Source organism: Alexandromys fortis, unplaced genomic scaffold (assembly GCF_014885135.2).
Source record: "Alexandromys fortis isolate MF-2015 unplaced genomic scaffold, M_Fortis_MF-2015_v1.1 scaffold_7, whole genome shotgun sequence".
Lineage (NCBI taxonomy): Eukaryota > Metazoa > Chordata > Mammalia > Rodentia > Cricetidae > Alexandromys > Alexandromys fortis.
This window is the reverse complement of record NW_026067920.1, coordinates 11590763-11615934: the sequence shown is the minus strand read 5'-3', so window position 1 is coordinate 11615934 and position 25172 is coordinate 11590763. Positions and strand designations below refer to the sequence as shown.

Here is a 25172-nt window from a genome sequence, read left to right as displayed (position 1 = left end):
TTTCTCTCTAGAACTTTTTAGAAGGTTGGGAATGGAGATAATATGAGTATCTTAATGGTTCCAGATCCAAACATTAGGTTAATTGGGAAGAAATATTTAATCTTGTATTTGCAATGAGATAGATGATACCATGATTGAAATAGCAACCATCCAACGTGTGCATGTAGGACCCATTCAAAATAAAATTTTCAATCTATGCAGAAAAGAATTTCTTGTCTTTATAATCTGGATTGAAAGAAACAATATACAACTAATGAACAGACACTAGGTTTGAATGTTCAATGGTTAAGTGGAAATTGAAATTGTTACCTTAAAGCAGTCATAAAACACTCGTTGTGACAAAAATCACTTCGAAGGCCATTCCTTTGGTCCCAAACTTAGGTACAGGAGCTATGACGGGCATTTCTCTACTCCAGAAAGTGAGCCAGCTGGGAGGTACTACCAGGATGACTGTGTGGAGCAAAAAGGCACTCACCTCATCTCAGCCATGAAATCTCTATGCAGGTCTTTTAGTAGAAGTGATATTTTGTTCTCAGGCATTCCGTTTAGCAAAGAGGAGAAGAGTGTCTCCAGAAGCTGCTTCAGAAAACCCTCTGCATTTTTGGACTGTGTGTGGTTCAAGATGAGACTAATAAAATCCCTTATGTGAAGGTCAGTGCCGCTGAAATTCAGAGTTGATTCCTGAGAATGCTCAGCAAAATTACTAACTAAATTCATCACAATGCTTTCCAGAAGCGACTGAACAGTTGCGAAATCAGCTAGCTGCTCCTGATTTAGCATATGGGTGAGAACGCCGACATCAAAATCGCCTTCTCCAGTACTGTTTCTGAGATAGCCCAAATATGTAGTAAGATCCCTGGCCAACACAGGTACATCAGTTGAATTCCCACTGGCCATGGCATTGAGTAGTCTTTGCACCAACCGAAAGTAATCTTCATTTTCATAATCATGGAGCCAATGTTTTATGAGAAATAGGAAACCTTCAGTAATTTCTGACATCGTCAATGGTGATGAATCCAGGATTTCCAGAAGCTGAGGAAGTTGCACAGTTGTGTTCTGAAGAGCTATGCCTTGAATCTTTCTGTTAATATCAGAAAGTAGTTGTCCTAGACTCAAGTTATTCCTTGGGTCCATGGTATTTTGTTTGAAGTGAAACCACAGGTCTTCAAAGCTGTGAGTTGCTTCATCATTTTTTATTAAGCCTGATGAGTCTGGGCTCCTGTCTGTGTGATTTGCATTCAGAAAGTTTGTGATTGGTGAGAGCAGATGGTGAGTACTATTTCTTAAACTCCAAAGAGCAGAAATCAATTTGAAGATCCTCCCCAAATTTAAAGAAACATTATTATCTTGAGCAGATGTCTCTGTGCCTTGAGTAATGTTAAGAATCTTGTCTAAGCTGCCTAGCTTGTTGAGCATGTCTTCAAGCAGTTTAAATTTTGTAAAATTTGCATGTTTTAGGTTTTTTATGATTTGCAAAGCACCTTGCTTTACGGTCCCGCTAGGACAGAGTTCTGAGATGCTGTCATTACCTTGGTTTCCAGAAGGTGACATGAAGGGTAACACCTTATGCCAAAGTCCCTGCAGGGTTTTCCCAGGTACATTTTTAACATGGAAAATCTCCAACAGTTCTGAGAGAATCAAATTCCAGTCTGCAAAATCATGCATCACACAGACCACTTTCCTGGTTATTTCCTCTCCGGGGTTTTCATTTATGCATTCTGAATCACTTGGTCGTGGCAGATGGAGAAGGTCCAGTATACTGGTCACCATGTGGTATAAGGAGGGAGACATGTGCCCCTGGATATTACAGCCTTCTACCTTAGGGCTTTCCTCAAGCCTGGAAGTTGTGTGGTTGGAGCACCAAACCCTGGGAAGGCACATTAAAGCCTTGGAAATAACCGCTGGCTCATCCGACACTAACTCAACTGTGTCCAGGAGAGTTTTAATCGCATCGGCAAAGTCTTCCTTGGTGGTGTTGAACATGGTTATCCCATGAAGAAGTGTGAAGTTATAGATGTCCCTGAGGCTTTCTGTGATGTTTTTGTCTGTGACCCTCTGCAGCAGCCCTGCCATATGGGGAAGAGCGTAATACACATCCAACACAGCTGTCACTACTTCCTGGGGAAGCAGACGAGAGAGACGCAGCAGGTGGTTGACACTCCAGGAATGGGAGCTGGCAACGAGCTTGTCCACTAAGCCCACAACCATATTGACCCCTAAATGGTCGACACCCGTCCTGCTGAGGTTCTTAAAGAAACTCATCAGGTTTTCACTGATTTCACCCAGCTGGCCTACCAAGAGTTCTGTGTCTGCCTTCTTGAGGGAATGCATGAGAGACGCCACTTTCTTTAAAACCTGAGCCGGGTCGGAATTTTCTGGAATACTGAAATGGACAGCGGGCATTAGGGAGTTGAACACATCCCGCATCAGTTGAATGCCAAGATCCACAGCTTTCATTATTTCATGGGGGACTACTTCTGATGAATTCTGAAGATAATGAGTTAGGTTGAGAGCAAGGTAATTAGCTAAGCGGTGAACTGAACTGTGTAAGTGGCTTATATCTCTTTCCTTTGGACTGACGGAGAATACACTAAACACTCTTTCAGCATTAGATGAGGAACTACTTCCGAGGACACTATGGATGATAGCTTTGAAAAGCTTCTGCATTTCCTTCCCCAATGCTATGCTGTGCTGCCAAATATTCTGAAAGTGATCAGGAATGCCACCTGACATTCCTGTGGGTCCTAGAAGTAAGTCCCTGAAGTGCTTCCAGTCGAACTGGGAGGCAAATTCCAAGTCTTCCGTTAAGTTGGCGATGATCATGTTTACCAGCTTGGTGGAATTATTGAAAAGCGCTAATAAAGTCTCAAACTTGGCAACCTTCTCTTTTTCTAAGCCTGGAGTAACTATAATATCTAGAAATTCAGTTACGTCTTTCAGGTAAATATTCACACAATTTATATTTGACTCATTCAGTGGACAAATGGGTATCTTCCTATTTAGCACCCAAGTTAAAATCTTCAATGCAGAGTTCATTTTGTTCTCCATATCCTTAAAGCTTCCCAAAGCACTATGAAGATGGCCAGGGAGAGAACTTGAGTTGTACATCATACACAGACGGTTTATGACGTCTATCCATGCGAGACACCCGTCCAGGCTGCTACTTGCATTCTTCAATGAAAATATGGAACTTAACATGGCCAGAATATGCGCTGGCTTCTTAGACGCATTCACAGGTAACAAGTTACTTTCAGAAATCAATTCAGTGACACTCTGGAAAATATCGGCACATGACAATAAACCTCTATCCTGTGATGCATTCCTAAGAAATAATATTGTTTCTCTCAGCTCGGTAATGCCACTTGCAAATCTGCCTCCAGGATCTGTGAGATCGTTGGAAAGAAAGTTATTGATCAGGTCTGTATTTCTAGCCACGTAGTCCGAGGCTTTGCTCAACTCAATGAAAACATCCAAGAGGGAAGACAAAAACTCCCTGCTTGCGTTTGTTTTCATTGGAAATGTCTTCAGCTGGCGCAGGGAGGTTTCCATGGCAACAAAAGAGCCCTCTGCTTGAGCCAGGTTAAGTGATTGTACCACAGCTAATTCATTATCTAATGCTACCCAAAGATCCCTGAGGTCCAGAAGGCCTTCCCAGTCGTGAAAGCCATTGTCCTGCGTTACGTTTTTAAATAAATTTAATATGAGTCTAGCAGTATGATAAGTGGGAACTATCCCTTGACAGTTTTGAGAAATGTTCCCACCATTTTCCAACTCATCCAAAAGCTGAATGATACCAACACTAAGAGAAGGGAAAATATTCAGGTCAAGTTTCAGTATCTGAGAAAGGGTTCCCCAGATCTCAGTCCATGTCCGAATCCATGAAAGGGTACAGTGAATGGCCGTGAATTCACTGCTCACACTGCCATTTACTGTGAGGTTGGAAAACAATTGTGTCCATGGGAAGGGGAGTGAAGCTCCCTCGTTTCCTGCGTAATTCACAGAAGAAATGGCTGCGTTTTCCAGGATGAAGCATTCACTCGGCAGCAGAGTCCCCGCTGAATCATTAAAGAACTGATTGACATACTGAAGTAGAGAAACACGGAAGCCTTCATCTGCCACAAACAGCTGCTTGAGGCCTGTCAAACTCGCGCGAATCACTCCCGGCGCCGGGCCCTCGGTAGACAGCAGGGACCGGGCCTGAACCTCTAACAAGTTCAAAACTGAAAGCAGTCGCTGACAGTGAGATACTTCAGGTATCATCCCGAGAGCCTCTGTTGTCTCTGATAAAAGCAAAAGTGCTTTACTGATGTGTTGGATATTAAACTGCTTTGTGAGATCCAAAATGTGTCTAAAGATTTGAGTAAGATAAATTATCAGGGACTCTCTTTTCTGAATGTTCAAGAATTTATGAAAATATTGATAAAAGGAAGAGTAGGTCTGGAGAAGGAGAGCCGCATCTCTGTCTTTGAAGATGTTTATATGAGTCAAAATGTTACTCAGTTCTTGCTTTTGATGTTCGGAGAGGGGGGAGAAAAGCCCAGACGCATTCTGCAGCACATAGATGGTGTCCAGAGCTACTGAGACTTGTTCCTGGGTCAGAAAGCTCAATTCAGAGAGACCGTGTATTATAATCCGGCTTAAATGTATAAAGTCTGCATCTACAGCTGGTGATTTGGGCCAATCGGAATGGAACAATTGGGAGAAATTAAAGCTTTTGCTAAAAATTTTCTCATATTCTGGAACAGAAAAATTTCCAAGTGTGGACGAGATTTCAAATTTAGCTCTTTCTTCTTGTGAAATGCCGTTGAGCCAGAATTCTCGCAACTCTGGTTTCATTTCAAAAAGTATTAATTTTATGAATCTCAAAATATTTTTGGATTCCCTCCTCATCCAATGATCTTTAAGACTTTGAATTTTCTCAGTGACCAGTTTATCAAATTCCAGAAGTTTCTGAGCATCACCATCATGTGGGTCTCTCTGTAAACTTTCTAAATGATTTCTCCACAGAACACTTCTATTCAGAACAAGCTCGGGGAGCAAAGAGAGATCATGAAATTCAGGAGCCGTGAATGAGCCAGAAGGATCAGATAAAAACAATTCCTCCAAAAACTCCACAAATGACAAAAGAACATTCATCGGTCCATTTTCAAGGGTGTGCAGCTTCTTGTCCGCCACTAAAAGGTGTTTTGTGAAATTTAAGACCCTATAATACAGATAGAATTGTTTTATTATTAGAAAAAAATAGCTCAACATTTCAAATTTCTAGGACAGCGATCATTTATAGTGATCAAAACTGAGACATTTTTCTAGAGAACACATGTCAAGCTAATATGAGCATCCGTTATTATATTAGAAATCCCAACATGGTTGTATCTACTTAACTTAAACTGTGTTTCCTCTTATCAAACAGAATGCACTCACACTGCCCTGTGAATCAACATGTATGACTGTTAGGCACAAATCTGCCATTTATGCCTGATGAATTTGTTATCATATTTTCTTTCGAAGGGTCACGGGCTACAGAGACAGATCGAGTAGTGGGAGGCAGCGGAAACTTCGCCTGCTGCAGTGTGACCTGCTGGCCCACACTCTTTCCAGCACAAACAGCTACTTTCACCATCACGCCCTCCCCGCCCTGACTGACTGAAATCCCCTGACACCGTGAGCTGAAATAAATCTGTCCTCCATCATCAGGTATTTTGCAATAAGGCGGGTGAGGAAGGCAGATGGGGAGTAGAGCACATTTAACGAGCAGAGGAGCAGGGATAGTGCTGCCACAAGTCTCCATCACGTTAGGATCTGTGGCACACTCCCGCGCTACAGTCTGACATCATCCCTATAACAGCGTGCTGAAGTACATGTCAATACTCTGATCTTAGGAAAAAAAGATTTTGATTTTATTTAATTAACAAAGCCACACCGCTAACCTATGGTAGCAGCAAAGCCCACATCCTTATGCTGACCTCGGCTTCCATGGCAACAGTTGTCCCTAATCTCTGATATGTTCATCCATTACGTCACCACTGAATTCACTAACCAGCCTCTTCCTCTCACAATTCCACACCAGCTCCCGTGAGTTCACAGATGGACAATGAAAACTAGCGCTTAGAGCACATGCAGACTGCTTTCCTTGCTCTTGCTAGAACGGTTAATAAATAATTGTGATTTTTCAGGATACAGAATGAACAGGGGCTGATTCTGCAGAGATCATCCTGTTGTCTTTCCTCCTGTGCCCACAAGGAAAGTATCCCCAGTTTGAGGAAATCCAGGTCTAGGTCTGAGATGTAGCTGAGTGGCTTTCAGACTTTGATATATGAAAGAACCTCAAGAGAAACTTGTAAACGCACAGCAACCAGAGCCCTAGATATAGGACTTAGCATGATGGAGCGAGGTTCAACACTCCTCGCTTTAGCAACCTTTCCAGGTAAGTTTGGTCCCCTCCACACTCTGAGTTCCTCTGTTGTATGTAAGGTTCCTGTCCCATCCAACCTCAGCACAGTTCACAAACATGTGTGCTTCGAACATGGCACAACATCTGAAACCTTACACTGAAATGCCATCTCAAAACAAGTGGTAAGATAGCAAAGCAGAAAATATTCAGGCATTTGCCTTCCAAAGAATAGCCCTCCCCAAAGCTTCTGCAACTATGACAACTAGAATCATGGACCCCGAGTAGAAGTGCCAAGCAATGAATGGCTGTTCTTAAGTAAACGCTTTGTCCTCTATTATAACTCATGCTGCTGTTTAGGAAAATCCTATTCCTGTGGTCCCACAGTTTATAGATATATGGTCACTAGATGCCTGATATGAAACACTCTGTCACTGTTTAAACTGAGCTCACAGTCATCAAATAATGCCTAGCCTATGACTGACATTTGTTTATGATAGTCAACACCTGGAAGCTGGATTCTAGAACTTACCTGGCTGTGGAAGTTATTGGGGACGTCACAACGTTATTGAAAAACATGAAATAATTATCAATGACAGCTTTCCAATCCATGTTTTGTGTCTGACAAGGAGAGTTCTCAGAGAAAGCTAAAAAGAAACATCAACAATCTGAGTACAATGCTCAAGAGAATATAGAGCAGATTACCTAAACTGTTCAAAAACTTAGCAAAGGAAGTTGGAAATTTGTGCTTTGATATCTGCTTCCAGTCATGATGAAGCAACAAGGCACTGGGCAAAGCAGAACATCAATGCGCAGAAGACACCTCTGTCTTCCATGCAAGAGGAGACCTGTGATTCTCCACATCCACTGCCTTAAAGAGACACTAAAGCCATGGGTGGTCTGGAGACCAGTGGACACGCTGTGTTGAGACGAAACTTAGAGTTTAAAAGTAGGAAAGAAAGCTAGGGAGGGCTCTCCAAAGAGATCTGCCTTCTAGCGTACAGGTAGGAACTAATTATGCATGTAAGGATACTGCTAGAGATTAAGAAGCTTCACCCCAAAACATGAAAGATACTCATTTAGTCGTCACACAATAACAAGAATATACGCTTGCTCATAGCTCTACTGGAACATCTTATAATTCATAAGTTATCAAGTACAGCAAGCAGAAAGGATTGCTAAAGCGGAGTGTCCATCCTCTGGACGTTACAATGTAACATTATCATCTACAAACATATTCAGTTATAGTCATAGCTATCCCAAGATGCAAGCTGCTCCTGAAGGTTCAACACACCTACTTTTAAGTAATCTTATGGCGAGGAGTGTAGCTCAGTGGCATGTACAAAGCCAAGTGTTTGTATCCCCACATTGAGAGAGTGGTGAGGACTGGGCAGCTGGGACCTTAAAGGACTAAGCTATATTCATTTCTTTCAGAATAACTGTAAGAATAAAAAACAACTAGGGCAGAATAAGGATAGAATCTGTGTTTGGCACCCAACCAAAAATTGCAAATATACAAAGAAGGAAATACGATGAAAAAATGAATGGTTGAAATGGGTGGACGTGATGGAGGGAAAAGAACAGGAACCACACAACATGGTTTGTGTTGCTCACTTTACTCTCTATTGATTGCACAGTTCAGTTAAAAGTCAAAGCTTATCAGAATAGATAAAATAAGAATGAATCGTGTGGTATATGTAAGAAACTTAAAATATAAAGACAAAAAGAAAAAGAAAAGATAGGGAACCCTCAATACCAATTAACAAAAAAGAAAGCTATCAAACAATATGAAATTCAGGTGACAATGTTAAAGGAACCAAGCCATCAAAAAGGCATAATGATTCCAAACGAGTACATATTTGACAACAGAATTCCAAAACACAGGACATAAAAACAAAGCAGGAAGAGAAACAGGCTAATTCGTGCTGTATGCTGAGGTATAATTAGAGAGACAAATATCAGCAACAGTGGAGGATTTGCATAATTCTAACAATGGAAACTACCTGATGCTCAGGAGTCATTCTACCTAACGCCAAAACAGTGCTGACTCCCTTCCTGGGCACATGGAGCAATTACCACAAACTCAATCCTCTGAACCCTAAAACAAACCGCATGCATGCATACACACACACACACACACACACACACACACACACACACAAGTTAATGAGACTTGAGGTATAAAGAGTGTTCACAGACTAAAGAATTAATTGGAAATTAGTAACGAAAAAAATATAACTGAAAGTCCCACATTTTGAAAACAAAACAACACACCTGTAAATTACTCCTGGGTCAGAAGAGAAATTGAAAGGAGATTAGAATGTGATGAGGACGCTTCATGGGTATATTCAAATTTGTATATTTTAGATGTGTTTTATTTTGTTATGGGTTTTTCCAAACGAAAATATTTCTAACTTTGAGCAAGCCACTTAACCTCTTTAGCATCTATCTCGCAAGTAAAATTGCCTAAGACTCACACTCATTATGCCTCATCAAGTTCCCACTAAAATGAGCACGTGTCTATGGGGGAAGATGGAAATGCTCCAGCAAATGAAGTCAGAGGTGTGTGATAGTGCAGAAGAAGAGGGTCGATGCTATCAGGAAACCAAGGGGTAAAACAAATTTTTAAGCAAAAGAAGAAAATAAAATCCTTCACAGTCAACTTCTCTGCTGTTCTTCGTGAAGAAGCCCAATCCAGTTTGCACTTTTCACTGGGGCAGGGAAAGAATCGGTTTCTATTATGTACACCTTCAATTCTTGCTGGCTACCTTATATCCGGTATCTTAGGCCACCGTGATAAGAAAAGAGGAAAGTAAGCCTTTTTGTTTTATTTTATCAAGAGTAAAAGTAATATCCCTGATACTGCTGGCTGGCTCAATTAAATATGTCAGATGCAATATTTGTCCTCAAGTCCATCTGCTTCTAAAACCCATATTATCAAATCACACTCCCCGACCCGCTCGGTCTACGAGGGAAAACTGCACTGTAAAATGTACAGCAGCCAACTCTGTTCACTAGACCATGTCATGTCTCCCTCATACCACGTTCTTAGGATCTGCATTTGTTTTGTTTCTGTTGCCCGCTGAAAGGAGGAAGAGCTAAGTAATACGCAATCTAAAGATGGACGCACAGCTGCAGGGGGTCTTGCTATGGTGTGTGTTTTCTCCTATTGCTGTTTGGTGATTTCCAAATGTTTGTACGCTTATGTGTCCCTTGGACATCTTAAAATGTGCACGTTGACTGTTCTGCAGGTCTGAGGTGGGGCTGCGATTTGCATTGGTAATGAGACGCCAGCTGCTGCTGCCGCTGCTCTTCCAGGGACCAGACAGTTAGTAACTAGGATGCAGGCAATTATCTGTGCGCATCACACAGAACATAAGCAAAAACGAGTAGAAAAAGGAAGGAAGGAAGGAAGGAAGGAAGGAAGGAAGGAAGGAAGGAAGGAAGGAAGGAAGGAAGGAAGGAAGGAAGGAAGGAAAAGAGGGAGGGAGGGAGGGAAGGAGGAAGGAAGGAAGGAAGGAAGGAAGGAAGGAAGGAAGGAAGGAAGGAAGGAAGGAAGGAAGTCAAATGGCATAGTCTACTAAATATACTGAATATACTGAATATCTCAGCATGTTTATTATTTATCAGTCCCCTTGTTAGCTCACCAACTTTTCACCTGAAATTGCTGGATGGTCAAAGGTTTCCTAATCTGAAATCCATTGTGGAAAGATTTGCTAGTCGGATTGACTGAAGAACTGTAAGAAATGTCTGAACACATCTCTCTCTCTCTTTCTGCCTCTCAGTTGAATTCATCCTTCAGATCCTGATCCACAGGATGAGTTGTCTGTGAACACAAGCCTTTCCTGGAACTTTTTTCCACTTTTGTCTGTTTGTCCCACTAACTTGCGCTCCTTTTAGGCTTTTCCATTGAACCACAAGGTCTGCATGTGATGCCCTTGATTTAAAAGGTAACTTTCCTTTCCAAATGCCAAGTAAGCACAGCTGAGACAAACATACATCCATTCTCCCTCGACTGTGCCAATGGCAAGAAACTGATATGGTAGGCACTTCCAATTCTCGGTTCCGTAACTGCTAAGATGTTGGCCCCGGAGGACTTGTAACTGCTTTCTTTTCCGATCATCCCCCAAAGGTCTGTAAAATGACGAGAGAAAGCAGAAGGCTATCAAGCCTGCAGATAAAAGGGATGGGAAAGGACGGAAGAGCAGATGGCAGCAGCTAACATCTACCAGCGGGAATGTAAGTGGACAAAGGGGATCGATTGGGCAGAACAGAAACACAAGCATCAGCGTCTGTACTTGAAGGGGGGCATCTCAACAGGTTCTCCCTGTAACTCTTAACAAGACCAGAAATTAAAGCACAAATGTACGCTATATGTACTGCATATGTAAGAGGTAGAACTGAAGTGGGCAGGTATATTGAGATACATTTTTTTGAATGGCGAAAATTCAGACATAGGCTCTCCATCACTGCAGATACACGGCTCCTCCTCCATGTCAGCACACAAGAAGAAATTTGCTGACCTGGGGAAATGGAATTGACTGGGACTAAACTTGGAGTATCTATCTGTGCATCTGATGGTGTGAATGGCACACCCCTACTGGAAATAGGGAGGATTACTTAATCTGCTGATTCGCAACGCTGAAGTTCTCATCACCTCCCTTGTTTCCAAGAACACTGACGATCAGGTCCACCCATTTCCACCTGGCTGCTGTCTGTCAACAGGTTTCTTCTGGACAGCTCTCTTTGGAAGGCTGTAGAGAAATCAACGTATGCCAGAAGGGGGAAAAAGATACACATTTGTAGCAAGATGTGACAGTCCTCTGTTTCAGCTGTGGAGAGAAACAGCTTACAGCATGATCACCTAGCAGGACAGAGTGCATCAAATGACAAGAACCCTTCACACATAACATTTCCAGGGAGCAGTAGGTGCTTTGTCCTTACACGGAGAGAACAACCATAGCATCTGATCCTAAAGAAAATTTCCATATAAAAGAATCGTACCAAACAGAGCAAAGAACTCGATAAAAATAAATATTAAAAAATTATTCAGGCTAGATGTGGTGGTGCACACTTTTAATCCCAGCACTTGGGATGCAGAGGTAGGCATTTCTCTGTGGATCTGAGGTCAGCCTGGTCTACAAAGTGAGTTCTGGGACAGCCAAAGCAATTATACAGCGAAACCCTCCCTCAAAAACCACACCAAAACAACAACAACAACAAAAATTATCTTTCAAATTTTCATTTGTTTAAAAGTCTGTTTTGTGGTGAGAAATTAGATGGAATAAGAGCAATAAGCCATTTTCAATGAAAACCTAAAGGAAGGTCCTCAGAAGTTAAATAGATGAAAAAAATCTCAAAAATGTTTTAAATAAAATGAAGGAAATGTTCAGGAAAAGCATCCTAAAAGATTATAAATTAGAGAATCATAGAGAAGGAACATCTGATGGCTAACAGAATAAAAAATATAGGGTTTAAGTTACAAAAGAAATCGTGCAAGAATATTCCCCAAAGTGTTAATTATCAAGTGGAAAGGACCTACTGAGTACACAGCACAATGCAGTTTTCCAAGTACACGTTTCCTGAAGTCTCCAGGAAATTTCAGAATACTGAAACTAAGAAAGAAATCTTGGAATAATCCATGAGAACGGAAAAACACATTTGAAAGATATTTTATATTAATCCAATGGCTTTACTAGCAGGAATAGAGAAATGAAGACTACAGGGAAGAATAGGGGGCTGAGAAGGAAGATGGTAAAGGAGAACAGCTACCATTTGAGCTGATCATCCAGTCCTGAAGGATGCTTCCAACAATTTAGCACCCTGAAGTTCAGAGATTTCAGAACTGCAGTATCTATCTGTCTTGGGGGGTTAGGTTTACAGCTGAGAGCTAGAGAAGAAGACTCTCTGGCAGACTGTAAAAGCAGCAATTTGGAGAAGGAAAGAAAGAAAACTAGAGAAGGAATACGAAATTCCCATTGCCAGCTGTGAATCCTGTGAGCTACAACAATGACTGGCCTGGCAAGACATGGCCAGTGGTGCAATAGAGACATGGGCATCAATGGAAGTAACCAACCATCTCATTTTCTGATTGGATTTAAGTTATGTTCCACAAAACAAAACTCATACTTGACACCATTGTTGGGCCAAGAACCTAGAGCTAGACAAGTCATAGACTCTAGAGAAGAACCTTATGCTAGTATTTTGATAAATGAACAAAGTATTAGACTTACTCATAATGACTTATATTATACTCATAGATCAATTCCTCTCTCAATCCTTGCCTAAGAAAATGTTATTGGCTCTAGCTGCTGATTAACACAGAGACCCACAAATAGACCAAGTGCAGAGACTAAGACACTGAAAAATGCTCAGTCCTAAAAAAAACATACATACCATACCCCTGTGCCAAGGCTCGGCGATTATTTCAGAAGAAGGAGCAGAAAGAGTATAAGAGTCAAAGGTGGTGGATGACCACAAGGCAACAATGCCTTCTGACACAGCATGGCAGCTGCACATATAAAGTCACAGCAGTTGTGACAGCGGGCACAAGACCTGTGAGAGCCCAAGCCAGACCAAACCCCTGCATGGAGAGGGGAGGTGGGCACACAATCACACCCCTCGCCTGGGAGCTACTGGCAATTGCTAACTGCTGGGAGAGGTAGAGACAGTTTTCTCTAAGAGTCTAGTCCCTGGTGAACCAGGCATACTCAAGTGAAAGATCACACATTCAAGAGTATTTTATTTATGCAGCACAAATTGGTCTTGATGGGTTTTAAAAATTACAAAAGGCCACAAAGTTGAATGAGGAGGAGAGGGGGCGGATCTGAGAAGAGTTGGTGGAGGGATAAATATGATCAAAGCATGCAAAATCCTCAGTGAAGTACTAAAATGGGAAAAATAATGTTTTCATCTGAACAAGGACAATTTTGAGGGTGAAAAGTATCTCTATGAAAAGTACTGGGAGAGCCTAGCCAGACAAAAACAGAAAGGGGGGGGGGTGGTCACAACCATGATGAAACTTTGAACACAGTAATCATAAGAGGTAGCAGGGTTTGGAGGCTCTTCCACTTTAGCCTTCCCTCCAGGATGCACAATGACACTTCACAATGCAACTCTATCATCACTAAGTGCGGCAAACACCGCACACTCCTGTCACTAAGACCTCCCAACTTACCCGGCAGACTGCTCTGGAAACTTCCATGCATGTTCACGTATCGAGCCAATTCACACGTCTTCCCGATGATTCCTGAGAAGACTTTCCAGGACAACATTTCCTGCAGGGACATCTGTCCTTCTTCAAGTATGTGAGATATCCTGGAGCCAAAACAATACAGACAGCTAGCGCTCACTAACCGTTTCACCAGGACGTAGACTTACAAGCCCATCTAAAAAGGATACTTGCAAAGGTCCGAGAGTCACAGAAAAGAGAAATTAGACTCCTTACAAAGCTCACTTAATATTTATCCACTTATTAATTCCTCTGCCCTGGCTTGGGAGTTGACGGGAAACCATTTATGACAACATATAAAACACACAAAAAAAAGAGTAAACCAGGGAAAACAAACACAATATAAACTTTGAGGCGATGACAAAAATGGACCCCTATTTGATATACTTGAGTGTAAGCTCACAGAACGTGGCTGTTGATGCAAATGGTCATGAAACAGAAGGAACAGCTCATTTGGACAGCCTCCCATATGGGAATTCTAACTGGGTGACCAACATCGGCCTTGGTTACACACAGACTTTGGGTTTGTCATGAAACATCGTCTGTGGTTAAACATGGAGACAGTTTGATGTGCTACAGTTTTTAGAAACCTCTTACAATAGCAACAGGTTACTCCCCTTAATGCATCTTTGTATTCTGTACTTTAGAACTGGAATGTATGTATGAAGGTGAGCCATCAGGGCATAGCACCTGAAATCCCACCTTGAAATGGTTCCCATCCAACACATACTTACACTGTGGAGACAAGCTGGTACTCACAGCCCCCAGGAGAGATGCCGTTCTCAGGTGAGGCAGCAGCTCCTGGTGGCTTGAAGACCTGAGAACAGGTCGAGTTCACTTCTGACAGCTGTGCCCCAAGAGCCTTCCAGTCTTCTAAATGCCTGTTTGGTTCTGAAATGGATCCATCTGTGTGTCCTGCAATGACGTCTTGTAAACGACGACCCTCAAACGAAAGAGAAGGACAACGCCTGTCAAAGGCTAAACCATTTCATGTGGGCACTTCAGAGGGGGCCCTCCAAGGCTCATTGTCAAGGATTCCATATGAACTGTGGGAGGATGATCGCAAGGCACAGTCCTAAGCATGGACTCTTACTCATGTTCAAAGTTACAGCCCCCAAGTAAAGCCTTACCCAATGACAAAGTAAGATTCTTTGTCTCCCACTTTATTAGGTACCTGATAGACACTCTAGTGTCATAGCCACATGTGTTGGATGGCACCTCCCAAAAGCAGTGGAGGACACTTAACAACATCCTCAAAGAATCGAACTTGATAAATGTCCTCTTGGTGATGCCCTCCCACGGTTTTTTGTGGCTGAGCTTTGACCCTCACCAGACCACACGTGCTGCAGGGTGGCTTGTACTAATGTCAGTCTAAGTCATTGTCACAAACTTTGAAAACCTCCTTTCTTGTGCATTTTTGGAATCCTTGAATATCAAGGAAGCCCACATGGGCTTATTATAGAGATAAACCCCACGACTTGGGTGTCTACCCAAGTGTCCCAACTCCAGCCCTTATGACCTGGATCATACATGATATATGAACGTCTGTAAGACTATGAGAACTCCACCTGGCTGAGCCCCCTTCAGGCCCCAGAGTCATGAGAGATCACAGAGTGCTTTGGGTTCAGTTGCTGTGCTTTGGAATGGTTTGTTGGGACAGATCACCTAACTTCCAGCCAACAGGCTTTCTCGTACAACTGAAGAAGCATGCTGCCAGCTGCCCATCCTTCTGAGTCAGCCCCAGCACACAGTCTTTTCCGGTGCCTGCACAACTTCAGATAGACCTTCCTGTCTAACTAGCGTCCTCTGGCTTTTCTTAGCTTCCAAGCTTTACTCCACATTTAAAACTCATAAACTTGTTTGGGGGAGCTCCCAGACACTGGACTGCTTTGCACTTACGCTATCTGTGCTGCACAAGGCAGGTCAGAGCTTCGGGCTTGTTTTGCACACCCCTTGGCATGTGTTACAGATGCCGAGGAGACAATGAAGGGCTTGGCTATGCACACACTCTAACATTTCTATCTTATTGGTTTTGTTATTTCACTAATTTCCTATTCTAATGCATAGAAGGAAGAATTTTTAAGAGGCTGAGATTTGTGAGAGGAGCAAAATGATAAACCTAAGAATATGCATTTTAGTTCTCGGTAAGAAAATAAGTGCTAAAGTTGACATAATCAATTTTCTAAGCATTCCATTGTCTGTGTGAATGTTCACCATGGCTGCCTGGATCCTAGACAGTGACAGGTGGCTTTCAAAACCTCTCATCACTAAAAGCCATGGCTACAAGCTGCCGTGCAATCACAGATCGCCGAAGTTCGTGCTGTACTTTCCTTACCAGATGCAACTAGAAACAGAGTGAGCAGGGAACCAGTTTGAAAGTTTATAGTACCCTCAGAGATTGCCAGGTAGGTTGTGGCACGAACCTAGGTGGTGCATGTACCACCACACCCAAGTAGTGCAGAGGGATAGAGCCACCATTTGGGCAGCCGTATGCTTTCAGTGAGGCCATTACTTAGATCGTTCAGATTCCAGGATCAACAATAGCATGGTGGGCGAGGTACCCTGTACCAGGAGCCCAGCCAGTGCTCTGCTAGAGATATCTAACGGTGGGTACTTACAGCATCCTTCACTGCGAGAAGCAGCTGACTTAAAACACTGGTCTCATTGAAGGAGGGGCTGCGGCACAGCACTCCCCAGAGACTCCTCCAGATGCTGGAGTTCCCAGTGGGGAGGGCCGCCTCCTGGGACAAGTGTCCACTCAGGCAAGTGGCAGCAGCATCCTTTGTCAACAGCTGAAAAATTAATGAGGATGGAAAGAGAGAACGTTTAGAAGCGCTCTGTGATGCTCCCCATGGAATCAAGAACTACAGATAGAAGCAGTAACCATGTTAAACGGAAGCCCAGAGTGCTTCAAAAAAGAAAAAAAAAATCCCCGTCTATTCTCCTTATTTTGCAAGCAAAACTCAACAGTCAAAGATGAATACTGCTTGAGTCTCTTATTGTTTTGTGAAAATGGTTTGTGTATACTCTTTACCTGCTTCAGCCCCCAGAAGAACATATCCTTTTCTAGTCTCCAGCTGTCAGGACCACCAGGTATAAAATCCCTCTCTGATGTCTCCAGGTAACTGAGGACTCCTGCAAGACAGAAACACACCTCGCTGTCCACTTGGCTTGGGCTTTTTAAATCTTGGCTTTTATCCATAGTCATGAGACAGTAAAGTGAATCCCAAAAATGTGAATTTTGGTAAACCTGATCTCTTATCAAATACTTCATAATCTTACTAGAAAGGAACGTCACTGACTGTTGTTATCTTTTCTGAAAACTCAACAGTATGGGGATTTAGTCACGAGGACACTTTGCTTCTAAAGCAATGCCCCTTCTCACTTTTTTCTCTCTTCTCCCTAAAAAGGTGGAAATCGTTTGGTCCCTGAAGGTAAAAGGATAGAGCTATCTTCTTTGACCTAGGGCAAAAGGAACACCTGCCAGTCAATGGAAATTCACAAAAGGACATTTCTGCACTCTCAGAAAAATCCTGATTGCATGCAGGCTCTGAACAGTAGAGAAGGCAGCCATGCAGAGGTACCAGTGCCCTTATGCAGTGTCCAAGGTGCATTTCCAGCCTGAGAACTATGGGATTGGTTTCAGTGAGGAAGTTAAACCATCCCACGCAATGGCTTGTCCTAGCCCACACGGCAGGCTGTGCTAAACTGCCTTGTGTGGCCTTCATCGTGACAGCAGCTTGGCATGTTGTATGTGAGCCACCCTTGGGGTTACTGAGGCAATAAAGAAGTATACTGCCACACCAACAAAACTCAGGTCGAAACTTTACAAATGCATCAGGAAGGCGTGAGTCTGTCCACTCCCCAATAGCTGTTTCACTTGCTCATGGACAGTGGGAGACAAATAAAAGCAAAACTAGTTCACCTTGAACAAAACGCAAGTCCTGGGCCACCACGTTTCTGAGAACAGGATCCAGCAGGGGCAATCTCTTTAGAGACGGACATGGGGACAAGTCCGATACCGCACGCTGCAACTTGTCCAGGTGCTCGAATCTGGGGGCAAAAATAAGTAAATGTACCAACTCAGAAGACGAAGCAAAGGAGGGGCCCCACTGCTTAGGGAAGCGTCCTCAAAGACTGGACGGCCCCGCAGCACCTAACAGGGCTCTTGACACACTGCACGTCAGTTACTGGCTCCTCCACTGGGAAGCGGGCCCAGATTAGACATTCTCTTTGCCTCCAGCAATGTGTGAAGCGGGTGGAAGTTGGGATGAAGCATCAGCTGTTGTTTACAAACATTTTCATATTTGCATTGCTGAAAATGACAGTTGGTGCCTATCAGCCCAGAACCTGGCAGGCGAGTGCAGAAGGACTGTCAGTTCAAGGCCAGTTCAGGGAGACTTACTTGTTAATGCCTTAAAGCTTACAGTTATACAGCATGGAAAATTAATCTGACTTTCAAAATATTGACCCATCCAAGGAATAAAAGTGGCATAAAAGACCCATCAAAGGAATCCTACATAGGCCAAGTTAAGAGTCTCTGAGATCAAAGGAAGAAAATAAACCTGTAAGACTGCTTGACACCTACAGTGCTGTGGGGTGAGGCTAACTAGGCAGAAAGAGCATCCAACCTGAAGCCTGCTGTAAGGAAAATTCTTTTGCAGATGTTCACCTTGAAAGCCTGGCAAAAAACCCACTGAGGGCTGAACCTTCAGCAATACCCATCTGCCTCTACCTTCCTGCTCTGGGAGCTGGGGCTATAGGAAGAGGCAGAGGCCCAACGGATGCTCTGTCAAAAAGTCCGTAAAGAAGATGATGTGTGGCTCAAAGGGATGCAGGAAACAATGCAGCTGAGAACGTAGAAAGGAAACAATCTGTGAAATGGGACCAAGAAGAAGCTGAAATGGAATGAAGAAGCTCTGAGAGAGGGATGAGCCATCGGTAGGTCACAGTGAGGAGCAGGACTACCCAGAGCAGCCAATGCCGGGCTTTCTGCATCTTCACGGGAGCATACTGCATCTTCAACCAGGAAATGATGGCCAGATGAGAGACAAAAGATAAACAAGATAGCTACTCGGAGCCCAAGCAAAACACTCTCTAGGATGAAACCTGGATGCAGCTGCACTGCCGGCTGCATCTGGGCTTTCTCAGACCTGCTCCACTTGGTCTCCTCAGAGCATCTCACCAGTGCTGGGAGAGTACCAGTGTGACGAATAATGGCTTCAGTTCTACAGCCACTGTTGGATCGCATCACTGCAGAAACTACAGAGGAGCAATGGGGGTCCTGGTGGTGTTTCTCCCATAAGAACTCAGCAGGAGGGAGGAAGTATCCCCAGTCCATCACTCTGAGTGTACCACCTCTCTCTATCCAGCCTGAAGGGCAGCTTCTTAAACTGAGCCTTCCACGGGATGAAGCAAGATCAGATTGCTGACTTTCTAAGACACTCTAGGTACTGAGAAACAAGGCTCATGGGAAGAATGAGAAAGGGGAGACAACTGTGTTTTATATGGTATAGAATCTGAATCTGGGCTGCTTCAAGCTCTGCCAAACAAAGGAATTCTAGGACCACATCTGTAAGCAAAGAGCTATATGTGTGTTTGATAAGTCAGGCTTGCTGGAATGCATAGGGATACCCTATGAGTCCTTGCTACCCAGAATCTCTGTTTCTCATAAGAGCCCAGAAGAGCTCCCAGAGCCCAGCCACCCAGCTGGCCGGAACAAAGTCTCATGCTTTCTCAGTGACTTCAGAGGAAGATGTGAAAGACTGGCTATGGAGACAATGGATTAAAAACCTGTGACTTCCTGGACCAACACTTGAGATAAGAAAGCTTCCCGCCAAGGCCAAATGAGAATATTATAGAAGCCTGGCAACAAGTGGCTGCTTGATTCAACAAGAGAAATATACCAAGAAACAGACAGAGCTTAAACAGAGACAAAGAGGTACAGCAGACGCAGTGGCAAAAGTCCCGAGAGTGGAGGAAACGGTCAAGAGTGCTACGGGGACCTAACAGAAGAGTGGTCAGTCAGAATTATTACAGGTAAGAAAGAACATCAGAGAGAAAGTGGTCAGAGTTTCAGCCACACATATCCTTCCTGAGATGGGACTCCGTGAGGAGAAGGAGGAGGAGAAGAGGAGGAAAAGGAAGGGGGGGGAGGATGAGGGGAGGGGAAAGAAGGAGAGGGAGAGGTAGGAGAAGAGAAAGAGGAGGGGAAGAGGAAAAGGAGGATGAGGAAAAGGAGAACAGAAAAAGGAGCAGGTGAAGAAGAGAAAAGTCCAGAAAAAAATAGAATTATTAAAGTGGATTGCAAAGTTTGAAGGTATATGAGGGACATCTGACATCCACGTAAAAAGATCAGTGAGTCTATAAAGAGAAGAAAGATGGAGGAGGATTTAGAAGCAGAGATGGAAGCAGATGTTAGTGGGAGAACTATGGACCAAGTGGACTTCCTTGGATTTCACTCTTGTGTGCCAGAGAATGGTAAAGACCCTGGGCTGGAGTGACAGGAGGCCTTTGGGATCTGTAAGATAACCGAGGTGGTAACTTACTGTGCTGTGTTTATTAATGTTCATTATGTAACTGCTGGTCCCTTAGATTTCCCAAACAAACCAAAAAAACAAGAGTTTTTAGGAGCACAACAGTGTCCTGAGCCTGAAGGTTGACCATCTCCATTTCAAGGCACCCTGCTGTTTGCAACATCCATTTTTTTCTAGTGGCACTGCTACCCACAGACCAATACCCCATGGCCCAGGACATCTCTTCAGTTAGGAGACAAGACCCTCAAAAGAAAAACCTACATCCTAAGTGGACTCTAGAAAATGTGAGAAAGCGTAAGTCATTTAGAGCTACTCTTTTGCATCCCACAGAGCCAGGGCCTCTATCTTTGAACAAAATCTTGTGGTTTAAACAAACTTTTTGTTTGTTTAAGAAATCAGTCTTCTTCTGAGGAGACGATTAATTCCAAAGGCTAAAAGAACACATATTAGCAGAAACTTCTACACATACACACACACACACACATACACACACACCATTTATATGTGTGTATATGCACCACATACGAGATAAATACACATACACAAAGACACATATGCACACACCATGCATATACAACACACAAACACATATATCACATACATATGCTCACAACCAACACATACATCAACACATATATACATAAACACACACACAAAGTGGAGGACATTGGCTCTGGAGCTGAAATGCGAGTTATGAAGACATTACTAAATACATGAATACATATATTGTTGAATGAGCAAGGGTTGCAGCTATGGCCTGGCTCCACACACATGTACGCAAAGCTGATCTTTAAAACAATGTTAAAGTCTGCTGACCTTTTGTACACTAAGCCCTTCTCCAAGATTACCCAGAAACAGACCATTTTTGCCCAGCATGGATCAGGATTCCTCCTTAGCAAATACACTTCTCAGCCCTCTTCTGTGTAAAACTCTGAAGACACTGCCACCATATAAAACCTTGTTTCACATTCCAGAAGGCTTGAACTTGCGCTTTCCCATGTTTCCGTCTTGTGTACACATTAGCCACCCCCAACAACAACAACGACAACAACAACAAAGTCATCTTCTTTGCTCCTGATCAGGTTTTATCCTGTAGACCCACAGCACCTAGAAAAACACTCTAAGACAAAATATTCAGTCTCATAAGAGAAGCGACCATTTGAGTGAATAAATCTTAGTTATGTTAAAAATGAAAATCCAAGTTCCACTTTTTCTCACTACCAAGGTATGACTGAGCCTATGTGAACATTTCAGCTCCGTACAGTCCTTAAAAATGAATACAGGGGGGCTGGAGAGATGGCTCAGTGGTTAAGAGCATTGCCTGCTCTTCCAAAGGTCCTGAGTTCAATTCCCGGCAACCACATGGTGGCTCACAACCATCTGTAATGAGGTGCCCTCTTCTGGCCTGCAGACATACATACACACAGACAGAATATTGTATACATAATAAATAAATAAATAAATAAATAAATAAATAAATAAATAAATAAATAAGAATACAGGACACACCTCATGGGAAAGCCCCTCTAACATGCATGTGTCCATTTCAGGCAAAGACAGGAACCTGAATCGAGGAAGCTAACACCTTCTGCAATGTGATCACATGCCTGGGAGATTACTTTGTTAGTTTGGTTTTGGTTTTGTTCAGTTGGTTCTTTTATGGGGAAGGGTTATTGTCACTAAGGCTGGGATGAACCACTGAGCTCAAGAGACCTCATGCCCCTGAGTGCTGGGACCAGTGGTGTGCGCCACCATGAGACAGCCTTTTAGAGAGCTTTAAATATTCAAATCCTTGTCCAGACGACAGCATAGGTCTACTCTGGCAATATCACAAGAATAGGCTCGGGTTTCCCTTGTACTAACTTGGAATCCACGTCTAACTGTAGTTTTCCAGGATCTGTTTCAGATAGCATCCTTGTACAGCCCTACAATGTCAGCGTGATGAAGCCTACTCAGCGACAAAAGACATGCATATGCCTTACATCTGTGGACGCAGATGGCTGTCTCTGGGGCCGGCTGCTGCCCAGCTGTCACTCAGGATGAGCAGGGCAGTGTGCGACACTTCCAGCACCTTCCATGCTTCACTGCCCTCGTCAAACTGGTCCCAAAGGGCTGCCAGACCGTGGCTGGCACCTGTAAGCAGGTTCTGCAGCAGGCCACCCCGCTGCCACTGGTCAAACACCTGCAAATGTAGAGACAAAGGGAGATCGTCAGACATACTAGAAAGGCTGCACTTAAGAAATGGCAACAGGCCATTCCAAGTTTTGTCTAACTTCCAATCAATTAAAATATCTACTACAATTGTATTTTATGTCTACTCATAGACTAAAGAGTGTAAGTGTCAACAAAGGACACACATCCTATTTACGACTCCCCTATTCTTTTTCTCTTTCCACCAAGAGAAATAAGCAAAGAAAAGAAGGTGAAACTACCCATTTCATTTAAAAAGATCTAACTCGAAAACCGAACTAGCACACTGAGAATAGTTTGAATAAAAATCTAAGCTTGTTCCAGGACAGAATCCAAAGCTACAGAGAAACCATGTCTTGAAAAACTATATATATACATCCTGTCATTAGTGAGCAATCTCCGAGTACCACTTTGTGACAGGTCTGGGGACAATGCTCAGGCAGTTAGCCGTGTTGCCCAAGTGTCTCATGCACAGATCAGACAGCAAGCATATTCAAAATCTGATAGACTAATGAAGGCTTGACTAGCCACCCCATTAACACTTTAATGCTGGGCCCTTCAGCACTCTCTCTTGGTCACATGGGTGATGGATTGGTTACACTCTTAACAAGTGAACAGTCATATGTTGCAAAATATTATGTTAACTATGGAAAGATGTGGTACATTTGCTTATGCTATAGAATATTATTTTAACTATATAACGGTGTGGTGCATTTTAATATGTAAGGATGTGTCACATTTGTTTATGATACATTTGTTTAACTATGAAAAGATGAGTTGTTGTTTCACGTTGCCTGACTATGGCACCTGATTGGTCTAATAAAAAGCTGAATAGCCAATAGGTAGGCAGAAGAGAGATAAGCGGGGCTGGCAGGTAGAGAAAATAAACAGGCAGAGAAATCTAGGCTCAAAAAGGAAGAGGAGAAAAGAAGAAGGAAAAGCGAATGAGAGAAAGGGAGACCCCACCCTACCAGGGGCAAGAAGCCAGGCGGTGGCCAATCAGCAGACACAAGAAGCAATGAAAGTAAAATATATGAAAGGAAAGAAAAGTAAAAAGCCCTGAAGCAAAAGGTAGATAAAGAGAAACGGGTTAATTTCAGTTAAAAGAGCTAGCCAGAAGAGAGCCTAAGCTGGGCTGAGCATTCAAAACTAATAACAAGTCTCCATGTCCTGATGTGGGAGCTGGTTGGTGGCCCAAGAGAAAGCCTGGTACAATCACGCATGAATTTCTCTGGAGAATTTTTTCTTTTTTTCTTTTTTCTTTTCTTTTTTTTTTTTTTTTTTTTTTTTTTTTTTNTTTTTTTTGCCCACTACTTGAGATTTTTCCCCTTTATCAGTCATGCATGTTTAAAGAGGAAGAAGATTTTGGAATGCAAGTGGATATAATACTTGACAAGGAGTGGGCGGTACTGTGGGGGGTGTGGCCTGCCAGTGCCCATGTATCTCAAGGAACAGAGCTGAGGGCCAGCAGGGCCATTGTGAGCTTTGGAGGCTATCTTTCTACTTACCAGCGTACTCTGCTATACACCAGCATCTCAGAAACAACCCCCATTTGCACACTTTTCCCTTGTCTCTGGAGACAGCTGATAGGCCTTTTAATCACTTTAGTGATCATTAGTTTTGCACAGTGTGTCAAGGAACAAACAGAGGCAGCATGGGGCAAAACTAAGGCTGGCATGACATTCAAAGTGGCACAAGGGATCTCATTTGCCAGGGACACAGCACAGATCTAGGAACCTCTTAGCTAACAGCTGTGTTTGTGTACCTAAGTCACATGCTTTTTGTAGCTGAGAGTTTGACAAGTTGAGGCCATTAGATGCTTCTGAGAGCGGGTCACAATGACCAGAGACAGAGGTCCTAAGATCTTTCCCAGGAAAAGTCACAGAATCACACAGTGAATGACAAGGGGAATGAGGGAAAATCTGCTGCACTCAGAGCATCCAGACACACAATAGCACCTGTCCGTAGAGCTTCAGCCAACTGACTGCATGGATGATATAGTTCTTGACTGCTGACCACTTGGGATGGCAGTCTGCCTGGTAGCCCTTGCTCTCAGCTTCATCCTCAGAAGTGTTGGACAAGATGGAACATATCATCCTCTCCAGGAAGCTGTGTGTAGGAATCTGGAAAGAACATGAAAAAATACTTAGAAGTAAAGCAGTTTTCCCTGGAATGTTTTCCTTTTAAAATAAGACCCCAGTCTTGCTGGAGACAAAGCTCATGTATTCGCCTGACAGTGCTGTGTCACCCACGATGTCCGTGTTTTCTCTCCTGAGGGGAGGCCTCGATAGTTAAGCACAGAAATGGATTCTGTTTATTTAGAAACAGCAGGAGCCACTATGTCTCCAGGAGGAAGGCACATGGTTAAGGCAAACGTTGCTCACCCTCACTCTGCCACCCAAAGCCATCATGAGCTAAGCCAGTTCAGCTGATACTCTGAACTAACAGCGGTGCTTTGCCAAGAACACTGTCTTTTCTAGTTATCAAAAGCAGGCAAAACAAGAAAGATTACAATTGAATCCTGGTTAGACATTGCCTTACCATTCTGGACCAATTCTCTTTTGTGTACTAAGGTCTCTAAAACGACTCTACAGATGTGTCTCACAAAAGGAGCTACATCCACGTCCTCTGCGTTCTTCCTATAACTATAGTGACGTCAGAAGGTCTGTTGATGGTTGCTGTGGTAGGAATGTTTTCAACACCTTAAAATGCCTACCTGGAAGCCATCACCCACAGGGTGACAATGTGAGGAGCAAGAGTCTCTCAAAAGCTCTCCAGATTGCAACTGGTATTCTCTAAAGGCCCATAGGGTATTATTAGGAGGTTA

The 25172-nt window shown here is 43.2% G+C and overlaps 1 protein-coding gene across 2 annotated transcripts in view; it reads right to left on the bottom strand.

The window, feature by feature from the left end:
- The window catches only part of Abca13 (ATP binding cassette subfamily A member 13), a 399663-nt gene that overhangs the window by 316966 nt on the left and 57525 nt on the right, over window positions 1-25172 (bottom strand). For both annotated transcript variants that reach the window (XM_050141226.1, XM_050141225.1), the window contains exons 9-17: window positions 24304-24468; window positions 22138-22337; window positions 17545-17672; window positions 16654-16754; window positions 16238-16411; window positions 14354-14562; window positions 13566-13705; window positions 6921-7035; window positions 476-5203 (exon numbers count right to left, since the gene is read on the bottom strand). In XM_050141226.1, the coding sequence (XP_049997183.1) occupies window positions 476-5203; window positions 6921-7035; window positions 13566-13705; window positions 14354-14562; window positions 16238-16411; window positions 16654-16754; window positions 17545-17672; window positions 22138-22337; window positions 24304-24468 (5960 nt within the window). The remainder of the gene's footprint in view (window positions 1-475; window positions 5204-6920; window positions 7036-13565; window positions 13706-14353; window positions 14563-16237; window positions 16412-16653; window positions 16755-17544; window positions 17673-22137; window positions 22338-24303; window positions 24469-25172) is intronic.